This window comes from Magnolia sinica, chromosome 9 (genome assembly GCF_029962835.1).
Source record: "Magnolia sinica isolate HGM2019 chromosome 9, MsV1, whole genome shotgun sequence".
Classification (NCBI taxonomy): Eukaryota; Viridiplantae; Streptophyta; class Magnoliopsida; order Magnoliales; family Magnoliaceae; genus Magnolia; species Magnolia sinica.
This window is the reverse complement of record NC_080581.1, coordinates 5,166,905-5,179,543: the sequence shown is the minus strand read 5'-3', so window position 1 is coordinate 5,179,543 and position 12,639 is coordinate 5,166,905. Positions and strand designations below refer to the sequence as shown.

Here is a 12,639-nt window from a genome sequence, read left to right as displayed (position 1 = left end):
ACATCTAAGTTGATACCTATAATTTGAAAAGCTTTATTTTAGTTACTTTTATGTCATGTATGTAATTTGTAAGTAATATCCAAGTGTCTGTATATCATCCGTCACACTTTATCAAAGTATTAAAGTTTATCTTTAGTATTAATCTAATTTCAGCATGGTTGTAAAAATCAATATTAGTTTGTTGAAATGGGACAAGTAAATATTTTTCATTTTTAATCATCTAATAAGTGTCCATTAATCTTATCAAATGACCAAACAAGAGCAATTTTTGGTTCATGATACATCTAAACTGGTACCCATAATTTGAAAAGCTTTATTTTAGCTACTTTTATGTCATGTATGCAATTTGTAAGTAATTCAAAGTGCCTGCATATCATCTATCACACTATGTCAGAGTATTAAAGTTATTTGAGCAGAACGAAAGTATGAAATAAATCCAAATTGTAATTGCCTTCGCTAGCATTCACACTGACCATCTAGGCTCCAAATTGCAATCACATTTCTTTTCAGGTTTGACTTGAAAGAATCATTACCATGACGTTATGAATATTGCAATTCTATTCACTTGTGCACCCAAACGCTGCCTATGCACCATGCAAACGTTTGAAATTCAATTTTATAAATCTCTTACAGAAAAGAATCGATGTGTTTGGTGGGGTCTTCAAAAAGATCAATGGAACAAATGGACTAATGCGGCCCAATGAAATATAGACCATGTAACACTCAGATCCATAGCTCAAGTGGTAGATTGAGTGAAAGATACCTCGTTTCAACACTGAGGTCTTGGTATCAATTCCCTGAGTTGGGATGGCTAGTGATGTTTATTTGTCATCCAATCTCTTTATAAGATCCCAAAGAAATGAATGAAGGATAAACACAAATTAATATCATCTTGATCCAAAACTTCTGTGGGCTCCAAGAAGTTTTCAACGTAGGGGTTCAATTCCCACTGTTTCCTATGGTATGGCTCACTTGAGCTTTGGATGTGCTCCAATTTTGGGCTTGAGCTGATTAGATGGATGGACGGTGTAGATAAGACACATACATCACGGTGGCCCTCACAGAGTTTACACAAGTACGCAATCCGCATCTAGATTTTGCAAATTTTCTTAGTGATTGCTCATCATGTGGGCCGTGGTTCAACAGTCCAGTTATCAAGGTGGGCCTTCCTTGTATGTAAGAAAGGAAATTTAGAAAAGATCATCGCTGATCTACATTCAACTTCACAAGTGGGCCATGGATGTTGGCTGGACCCTGCTGGGTCTGGACTAGGAACAACACGCACGGCTAGAGCAAGACTTATTCGCGAGTAGCCCTAGCTGGGCTTGCTATACATTGTGAAAGAGCTGTTTGGCACGTTTGACTGTCTGTTTTTTTATACAAGTGGGGCCCATTGGTTCAGTGATCCGGACCATTAATATGAAGGGCTCCACCCCAGATGGACCATACCCTGAAAATCTCCTAGATTGGAAGATCCAATCCTTCCAATCTTCAGCCCTTAGTCTGTTATCTGTGGACCGTTACTTTATTTCTACCGTTATCCTTTCACAAAACAATAATTGAATGGTTAAGATATTCCTATCAAGAAGTTTTTTCTTACATCCACGGTCAAATCCATACATAGCGCTCTGGATCACTGAACCAATGTACTAACTTGTAGAGGATTACATATGGGCTCACCCTGGTGTGTGTATGGCATCCAACCTGTCCAGCAGCCTCTCCTCACCGTAAAATTTGAAAAGGTCAAAAATCAATTTGATCCAACCATCACGTGGGCCACCAAATGAATTTCGAGGTTTTTGGGTGATCATCCATTGTTTTTCTATGGTACGTGGCCAAGCTAATGATGGTTGAATATGACTGATTTCGTGGAATCTCATAACGACGGTGGGGATCACTCAATGCATGTGTATTGTAGGCCCCACACATAAGCGAATTAACTTGTAGACTTCTAGAGAAACCGGCGTCAATGGATTTTAGAATCTCTATATTCGAATATGCAACGGAGCGACGGTGACCCCAAAGAGGCAGGTTCATCTGCAAGTCACTGTACAATGAGATTATTCTACATGTGCCTATTGTGGGGCCCACCAGGATGGGTGTATGGATTACAAACCTCTCTATCAGGTGCCCCTATCATAAATGTTGGACGACCTAAAAATCAGGCAGATCTAAACCATTATGTGGGCACCACTTGAATTTGGAAATGTTTGGACGGTTGTCCATGGTTGTCTATGATAGAGCCACACCCGAGTTATGAGAATTCCATCCAATCTGTGAATCACGTGATCACGTCTATGATGATATGGTGTTACGAAAATTAGGCTATAAAATCATTATATGAGCCACATCATTAAAAACAATGGACAGACATCCAAGAACATCAAGATTCACGACATGGCCCACATTATGGTTGGATCGACATGATTTTTGGAGCGTCCAAATTTTATCGTGAAATGATGCTGATGGTCGAATTGGATGAGATAAAAGAAAAAGATGATGGGCCCCACGCGAATAACTTGTACATAAGCTTTACCTAGGACTCGTAGATGAAATGCTTCGGACTACGTAAAGAAATGGTCGCGTGTAATATAAACATTACGGGGTTTTGACAAAACCCCGGGTCCGCATCACAATACCGTGTGGGACCTCCTCCTCACCATCAAATGTCAAACGTGCGATGGATCTGGGCCATTCCTTAAGCAGTGGAAACTTTGAACATGCCATAAGCCAAAAATAAGATAGTACACTGATCAAGTGAGCCCACACGTACGTTTAACTCTGAGAGCTGGATATTTTTTCCGACCGTTCATTTTTCTCTTACAAGCGTGATGTGCCTAATTAGCAGACCAATATTATTATTTTTTCAGCCCAGGATATATTTATAGTGTATAAAACCTGATGAATGGTCCAGATGTCTACATGATTTCCATCCAACGGTGATAACGAGCCCCTGCATGGTAGTGTCAAGCGGGTCCTGCATTTTACGAAGCTCGGGCTGCTGACCTGTAAAATGTTGACCGAAATCTTCCGCAACATCTGTTGTACGCAACGGTGTACAATACCCGAGCTCTCTGTGTGAAATCTATTCCGTCCATCATATGAAATCCCTTGTTTTCACTATAACTTTTGAAAACCATCCCGATCCATGACTCAGGTCGGCCACACCCAAAACTCAGGTGTGGATTTTACATTTTTTTCCCGTCGAGTAGCTGACCGAAGTTTTGGGTCATGCTCAGATTTGGAGTGTCCCTTTATCCTGGTGAGTCATACATGATAAACGGGTTGGATGGAATAGGAAAATGAAACCTATGGTTGGAATCCACTCTCCATTATTCCTTATGGTGTGGCCCACATAACTAGAGGATCGGGCTGATTTCTGTCGATAAGGACTAACTTCGAGTGAACCACCTGAAGGACAGATTAGATGTCACACAAACAATACGATGGGCCCACAGACATCGGGTGTTGTACCTGGTGCTTACAACAGGTGTTATAGAGTATACCAGTTCAACCTACAAATTGTCCGTAAGAACGATAACAGCGCCAGCTCACATCTCTCTCTCTCTCTCTCTCTCTCTCTCTCTCTCTCTCTCTGTCTGCCGGCAGCCACAGGCTTCAATGTCCACGGCATCTCTCTCTCCTTCTCTCTACCCGCAGCCACTGGATTCAATGACCGACACTGTACAGATCCTATATGTAACCTTAACGTTCGTCGCAATTGGTATTCTCCCTCCCTCTCTCTCTATCTTTCTCTCACACACGCGCGTGCACAAAGATACACGTGGAAAACATACATGGTTTCCGACCGTAGGGTTTGACGGCTCAGGTTGTTCATATGGTGGGCCCTACCATTTATCGGATGTGGCACAGACGCACAGTAGTTGCCCCTGACGCTAAATCAGGGGTGGCAATATTTATGTTGAGTTCAGGTCGTGTCTTGGTCAGCCCATGCCCGACCCATTTATTAGACTGGCCAAGAATGCCTGCCTGACCGACCCGTGACCCCTGAATATTATGGAATTGACGGATCATCTGTACATTAATAACGAAGATTCAACAATTTAATCTTAAAAGCATCCTGATTGGAAAGACATTCCTAATTTCTTGATATAGCTGACTAGAATTTTCATCTTCCGCACCTCTCACCCTCATGAAAGCCTCTCAATTGGATTAGGGTTTTTTCTCTTGTTTTGGTGAGGCCATCTAAGACATTTATCCATAGGAAAGCGGGTTAGAAGCTCACCCGTTATACTTCTCCCCTCTCGGGTCTCCACATCGTAAGTTTCCATATCTATCTTAATAACCATACATAGGAACTAAAATTCAAGGATCTCGTCCCAAACTTATTTACAATGATCACAACGGTAGTGAGGCTCACTGAATCGCTCAATCTGAATACTTCAACGGTCAAATATAAACCGATGATCATGTGTGGCCTACCTGATAAGAGTCTTACATTGACTTGATCCAACCCGACCCACTTAAAATTCATCAAACCCAAGCCTGAAAGAAATTCTGGCATGGGTCATTCTCATACACTGATCTTGGTGTCTAAACATTAGTAGCAAGAAAGAGAAACAAAAATCACATAATGAAACGTAGTATATAAATCATCTCTCGCGTCCAATCCATGGTTTAAGATTCATCGACTCGACTGACTTTGTCCCCAGTCGAGTTGCCACTCACCTAAGTCGGGGGTGACTGGCTCATGGTACCAAACCGGATCAAGTCTGACCTAGTCCAAGTTAACTCAGTCGAGTCGCACTAGACTCATTGGAGACCCGTGGTCCAATCAATACGCCATGACTCATAACCTAACTACAACCCTACAGCCACCCAATCCGATCTATGAATTTTTTTCAAGAGAGTTAATTTGATGCTCTAGCACAGTTTGACACTTGCATGCACTCAGAAGTTGCACACGTGGCATACATTAATCCAAATGAGCGATCCCAACCACCGAATTTGATAATTATGATAAAGAATTTATTAATTATCTTGATTATCTTTCCCTTTCATGTATAGTTTTACTATTTACTTCATTTTTATATACATATCACTAGTAACTTTCTATGCATATATAGTGTAATTCTTTTTCTTAGGATGATTAACCACTATAAATTTTTTGTTGGGATTAAAGTAATATACATAAAATCATTAGAGAAATCTCCAAATCTTCTTGTATTTTCTTTGTTATTAGATTTGTGTACACTTGTTTGTTGAAATGAGACCATTGGATGTTTCATCTCTTTAACCATCCAATAAATGTCTACCTATCTATGGTTAGATAACTAAATTAGTGTGTTTTTTGTTTCATGATACATCTAAATTGTGACCCTTGTGCATTTTAATTTGAAATACTTGTATGCTAAGTAGACAATATCTAAGTGATTCATAAGTTTAGTGTATCATCCATCACACTCAAACTACCAGCAGTCTCATTTGGTGGACATCAAGATTGATATAATCTGCCCAAATTGGACGGTAGAGATGGTTCATAAACTGAGATTGCATGTATGATTTAAGCACAAAATTGTCCACCAACCTACCCAACAAATGGCTTACTGATTTGATAGGCCATTAAAAATTAATGGGCTTTGTGTAGAAACAGTCTACAAACTGAGCTTTGGTATGGTTCTAACTTCTAATACATGATCATGCCCATTAATCATCATTCTAGTTAGCAGTAGATTCTCATGTTATCAATTGCTTTTAATCATCGCCTCAGTCATCATCGTCGGTGTGGTATTGTATCTCTGCATCCGAGAAAATGAAGACATCAAACGGGACTCATCGGCTCCTCCAGACGATGCCACGATCATCGACATCATCAAAGAGAAGCTGGTCATGTACTCGTCGCGACAGCTCAAGATCATCACTGACAATTTCAAGCACAAGCTGGGTCAAGGTGGATTTGGGGTAGTGTACAAAGGAATGTTAGAAGATGGCGTGCCGGTTGCCGTTAAAGTCCTTTACGGTGATTGCTCGAATAAGCTAATCAAACGCCAGTTCGAGGCAGAAGTGCGTTTGATCAGGAGAACACACCATCCCAATCTAGTAAAGCTTTATGGGTTTTGCTTCGACAAGCGATTGAAAGCACTAGTCTATGAGTTCATGGAGAATGGCTCGCTAGACGGGTTCTTGTTTGACAGAGAGAAGAAGAATAAGATCGAATGGGAGAAGCTCTATAGCATTGCAATTGGAACCGCAAAGGGCATTGCTTACTTGCATGACGATTGCCGAGATAGAATAATTCACTACGATATAAAGCCGGGGAATGTATTGCTCAATGTGGAGTTGTCACCTAAGGTGTCAGATTTTGGGCTAGCCAAGCTTTACAGCCGAGATGCGACGCATGTGCCCATGTCGGGGTTCAAGGGAACTCCAGGTTATGCTGCTCCAGAAATGTGGTTGCCGTTTCCGGTCACTCCAAAATGTGATGTTTATAGCTTTGGAATGTTGTTGTTTGAGATTCTTGGGAGGCGGCGGAATTTGGATTCTAGAAACTCTGGGAGCTTGGAATGGCTGCCGAGGTACGTCTGGAATAAGTTTGAGGAAGGAGCAATGGAGGAGATGGTGGTTCGTTTGGCGATCAATGGAAAAGATAAAGAGACTGTGAAGAGAATGGCTATGGTAGCTTTGTGGTGTGTCCAACATCGACCGGAGCTCCGGCCTTCGATGAGTACTGTTGTGAAGATTTTGGAAGGGGAAGTGAACTTGCATGCCCCACCAAATCCTTTCCCTCAAATGGCGTCAGATAATTCTCGGAACTCTAGGATCTCAACTCCATTGGTTAGTTCGAATACTACTATTTGGTTCTCTGCGATCTCAACTTGGTTCTCTCGACATCGACTGATGAATATCTGATTCCCTGATTATTATCATTGAAAATGCTCAAGCGGTCGTTTGGATGCGAGAAATTTAAAAAGTTCTAAATTAAGATTTTTCCTTTTTTTTTTTTTCCTGGGAATTAAAATACATGAGAAAGATATTCAGTTTCTGATGTTTGTTAGTGAGAAAATTCCATAGAACCCAAAAGCTGTATTTGGGTATTAGAAAGGATTGACAAGAATTATGCTATATATGTGGGAGGGAATTTGAAAATATGACCATTGGAGGGGAATTCACTACCTTGGAAATTTCAAACTAGTTCATCAGGAAACCAATTCCAAGTATTTTTAGGAGCCCAAACACAAGAAATAATATGTACGTAGTTATGGATGCGATTTCCACATGAGTTATTTTCTAGACATCCAAAAGATCTCTAGTCTGATTCTCGAGCCAAACTGCCTCAATATTCCTTTAACTCCCAACCTAAAAGTAATGTAGCTACAATTTGGAGTTGAACTTCCTTGTTTCCAATGCCAGTGAAAGTAATTATAATTTGTTCATTTCAACTTAAATAGATTAATAATTGCGATTTAGTGAATTGCACATCCAAACATGTTACTTTGAACTTGAAAGGGCTACTTTCTTGGTGCGAGTATTACATAAGGTAGTTATTTCAACTTTTACAAATAAATTATTGCAATTTAATTCAATAGTGCATCCAAACAGAAGTTGGATTCTATGTGCAGGTTCTCCTAAAAAAATCCATGCTACATGTTAGCAATTGGGGTAAAGCAATCATCAAGCCTCTACAGCAGGTAAATTGTCTCAACAATCTAGTGTAGATTATCGTCACATACTGTAGAGATAAAGATATGCTTAGTGAGTCTCAGGAGCCCATGGTCATTCTCAAGCTCAGAATGACCATGGGCTCCTGGGGCTAGTGGGGCCCACTAAGCATGTCATCCCATGATCATGCCTAGCCAGCAATATGATCATGTGCTCGTGGGGCTAGTGGGCCCCACTAGTCATATCACTTCATGATCATTCTTAGATTAAGAATGATCATTGAGTTTGTCCAGCTCACTATCTAAATAAATTTTACTGGCATATGTATCATACATGCATGCATCTGTGCCCTACATATACACACATTTCTATAAGGTCATGCTCTTGCATTTTTGCACCCTTCCATTCATGATTTCCAATCTTGAAATGGCTGGGAGAACTGCTAATTTGATGATGATAATGATGTATATATATGTGTATGCACACATCCTTATCATTGTTATATTAGGTCACAGAGCCGCTAATGTAGGCCTTCGATTGCATTGACATTGCAGGTTCTTTCTAACCGCCTGTGGTACATATTGAGGCGGCCGGCCACTACTGATGGGGCAAGTTTTTAAACCATTTAAAAGACACCATGTGGCCCATATGCCCAAATGCATTCCCCAAGCAGGCTTTTCCTGCCGAAATACCGGTGGATGTCGCAATCACCAAACGGCTCGATAAAAATTCCGGTCGACCGGGTAAGTGTACTAGAAAAATGTAACACCATCCTAATCAATAAAAAAGTAGAAAAAGACGCAAACATAATCAGTTTCAGCTACTTCTCTTGCATCTTGTTAGTGGGCCACTTTTGGCCATCAGAATGTAGTATACTTGTAGAAATTTTCAGTAAATTTACCATCGAAATGAATGGATGCCTGAAAATCATACTTTTCATATGATGGCCCCATCGTTGATTGAGGATGTGTGGAAAAAAAAAAGAAAAAAACTCCCATCAGACAATCCTAACAGTCCAATTAAATATAATTGTTACGTTGGATGGCTTGGATAATCAGATAGGGGCATTATTGGGGAAAAGAGCCATCCAATAAACTGAGTAGATTAATCTAGGTTACCCCGATGTGGGCCCCACCTTCATCGTTGATAGGCCGAACATAAAAAATGCCTTTGGATCGAACGTTACGAGTGGATTCCACTCGTGAAATTGTGTGGTGTGAACCAAGAGATATTAATCTATAATTTAAGCGTGCTTGAAAATATCTGAATAATTGGACTTGTAATTTCCTTCCCTAGTATTTTCATTGACCAAGATCCAACGGCTAGATACAATCCGGACCTTCTGTCTATGATGGCCCACTAAACGAAAAAGGATGACGCTCTTTATTTTGATAGTTACTACAAATCTTTGCCAATTACGCTTCGCCTACAACATAATGTATGAGGCTACCATGATGTGCACATGACATCTTATCCATCCATCATTTGTGGTCCCTCAGGTTCTCCTTGGCCTCCAGAAATCAGGAAGTTTCAAAACTGAGGTGGGCAACACCATGTAAAATCAAGCCTAAAACCTCCAAGGGCCTGTTTGGACAGTGGTATTAAGTTGTATTAAATGGGATTGCATTACTAATCCCACTTTGAAATTGGGAATGACATTTTTGGAAGGAATATGAGATGAGATTAAAATTAACTTTGTAGGCTTTGGAAAATGAGCATTGTGTTGGAAAGTGTGAGATGGGATTACTAATCCCATGGAAAATGAGTCTTGTGATGGATTCAATCCAAATGTAATTTGCAAGTAAATCTTGGGATTTATTTTTTAATGCATATATTCTAAACATAGTATTAGAAAACATGGGATACACCCCGTCCAAGGACAATACCTTACACATGCCTTTATTGTAACTTTTTTTAACGCCCTGAAAATTGGGGGTCGTGCATACACTCGACTCCCAAGTTCCCGAGTATCACTTATAACCATTTTTATTGTTTTGTGCTTAAACCAGTTTAATGAGTAGTATGGAATTATTTGGAACATGAATCATAATCACAACAAGTCTACTGAAATGAAAACGGCTAACGTATACAAGTCTACAAAATATATCGACGGGTCGCACAAGGCGTCGTTCAGTAAAATACAAAAAATATGAGTCCATAAGAATAGTACGCTGAGTCCACTACTCAGCGATCCAAAATCCGTCCGCTAAATCTATGGTGAACCGCCCATCAGCTGGAAGTAGGATAACTTATCCTCCTCATCTATGCTTGCGCCACACGGCTCATCGAACTCAGCATCACCTGCAACTATTGAAGAGTCTAGTTGATGTTTTAAAACACCGTTCCAGAGTGGGAGTGAGTGATCAACTCAGTGGGAGTCATTAGCCATAAGTTACCTTAAATATTAATTTTATGATAAATTTAATGAAAAGCATACATTCATACAGCTCTAACTAAACTTATTAATACATATGCATAAATTATGGTATGATGCATGTCCTCGCAATAACATTCCTTCGAGCAACTTCATCTTACGATCACGCGTGACCAACACTCCCTCATTGCGACCTCAACTGCCAAGTCGCCAACCTAACTAATGCAATGCGATTATGAATGTGTTAGCTGAGTTTTTAGTTAAGTCCGTTCATCCAATAGGTTGGGAAACTAGTACACCCGACGATATCAATGCCCTCATTCGTTTGTGAGGCCATGACCCCTCAACGCGCGAGGCCAGGGCCCCAAGATCCTTGATCCCATCGGGTTCCTCACTCCCGATTTGCAAGCACGTGAGGAGTGCTGGGAAGCGAGATCGCCCGCGGATCATTACAGGGAGGCTCGCCACCCCCGCGTAGGCCGACAGCACGGATATAGTGTCCCATTCCACCATGCCCAGCTCATGAGCCTGTGGATCAGTTTACTAACCGTTATTAATGGGCGTTAGTGGGTGAGGGGTGTTCCAGGTTCCAACAGGTGTGAGCAAATATGGTTAACAAACGCGGTCGGTCATTCGATGGACTAGATCGTCCAAATTTAGGCGAGCTCGAAACGTATGACATCGGGTGCATGCAACCCATGTAGTCTTACTACTGCTGCCCATTCGCATCTGTCCAAATTAGTCGATCTAGTCACAGGACGGCCCAACCAACGGGACCACCCTTACTAATCTTAGATTCCTGATCAACCCAGGGAATGGGCTATGTTTAATAGTATTCTATGCAGCTAAGAGTTCATCTTCAAGTACAGATAGAATAAAACGTACAATTCATCAAAGCATGAGATTTCAAGATATTAAAATGAATGCCACTACTCCTAACAACATAAATCAGACATGTGTGCGTGTGGTGTCGGACTATAAAAAAAATCAAAAGATCACACATCATACATAGTGTAGGAAAATTCAATCATGCATACAACAAGGAAAAATATGTAAAAGTTAGATGCAATAATGTACATTCATCACAAATCTCATGCCCAAACAATTTGAAAAGCAATCAAACATCAATTTACGATTTCATGTATAATGGGTATACTTATCAAATAGATTTCTATATAGGTTTTACTCTAAATCATGCATGCACATCAATCTAGCATCCAAAATCATTAAATTTATCCTAAAATTGGTACTTGGCTACCTAAGGATAATGGTCTGCACCTACAGATCGTCAAGAGCTTGCAGAGTCGACCTAGACTTGCCAAACTCGCGGGTCAATTTGTAGAGATCCTGAGTCAACTGTACTTGCATGTTAGAATACATGCAAGGCCTATCTGAACATAATGGGTTTTAAGGAAGAAGAGTGATTACCTATTCAATTGGCGGAGAGTTGTTCTTGTGGTTGTAGGTGGGGGATTTCTTAAGGAAGAGGGAAGGAGTTGCAAGACTCTACCTCCTTTAGGCCCCACCTTCAACTACGGCTCAACCTCTCACCCTTCTCTTTCTCTTCTTTCTCTCCCTTCTCTCTTCACTCTCTCCCTTGAAAATGCAAATTCGTATGGGAAGAGGGGGTGCCCAAATGAAGCCCTTATATAGTGCCAGATTTGGTGTAAATGACCATAATGGTTGGATTTTTACTATACTAGCCCTATGGGAGAGTTTTTCTAACCTTTAGGGCCCATTATGGGGTGTACAAGTCGATATACACCATAGGATAGTTAGCCCTAATGATGATCTAATATGGATATAATCGGCCCTCCATTTGGATGTGTCAATCAACGGATATGATTAAAAGTCTGTTTAACAGTCACCGATGGTCGATCGGGACCGCGACTATACGGATATGAGCAGAAAAATATCATTAATCGGTACTCCAATTTTGGTTGTGAATTGACGGTCCGAAAGCCACAATTTCGTATAAGAGTGGACGACCCAATTCACTTAAGTTTCAGCTTATTTCTTTAGGGTATTTGCACTTCTCATGTACTCGTCCTTCGGCTCAAGTTGAGCGGTTCTGGACATTGCTCAGGTCCAACCCCCGCAATGGACATCGAGCCCAGTAAGACGGGCATTATTTTATAGTTTTGGAACTACTGGCTCACTAACGAGCGGTTTAGAGCTTGTTCAGAAAATCGGGACATTTCTGGAATGAATTAGGTAGTGAGATTTCTCGTGGGCAATGATTAGGGTTTGAATTAACTATACATTCATAGTGTGGCTTATCTATAATCGGTGAAAGTGAAGATTTAGTCATGATTACTCTAAACCATCGGTTTTAGGCTAAGTTAGAGCGAGTCTCACTTGGCAAGTGCCAGTAGGACAGCATGGTTCATCCATTTCTGGGCATCCTCGGGGCCTGACATCCTCATAGGACAGCAAGCCCAGCGAGACCAAGGGTTTGGCTAAGTTTCAGAATTTTTGGTCATTCCTTGGGCGATATACGACCTTTATGGACGATAGCCAAGTATGGTGGGGCCATCTGGCTCTATAGCCCGTGTTCGGCCCGGACACAATTTGATTTATTCGTGTCAATGACTTAATTTGGAATTAATTAATCCATATTATACCCACACATGCGATCGATTCAT

General features: G+C 40.8%; 1 protein-coding gene across 1 annotated transcript; it reads left to right on the top strand.

Annotated features, from left to right (window-relative positions):
- The first annotated feature begins 3,621 nt into the window (after positions 1-3,621).
- LOC131256317 (rust resistance kinase Lr10-like) lies at positions 3,622-11,513 on the top strand. The gene is made up of 4 exons (XM_058257275.1): positions 3,622-3,724; positions 5,684-6,795; positions 7,581-7,649; positions 11,460-11,513. Exons 1-4 carry the CDS (start codon positions 3,622-3,624, stop codon positions 11,511-11,513), a joined length of 1,338 nt encoding a protein of 445 aa, XP_058113258.1.
- Positions 11,514-12,639: the final 1,126 nt, after the last annotated feature.

Bases quoted from the DNA above. Each gene is read 5' to 3' on its own strand.
- LOC131256317 (XM_058257275.1), top strand. From the start codon at position 3,622: ATGTCCACGGCATCTCTCTCTCCTTCTCTCTACCCGCAGCCACTGGAT. The intron at 6,796-7,580 runs GTTAGTTCGAAT...TTCTATGTGCAG, and splicing joins CTAGGATCTCAACTCCATTG to GTTCTCCTAAAAAAATCCAT. The intron at 7,650-11,459 runs GTAAATTGTCTC...TTGTGGTTGTAG, and splicing joins TCATCAAGCCTCTACAGCAG to GTGGGGGATTTCTTAAGGAA.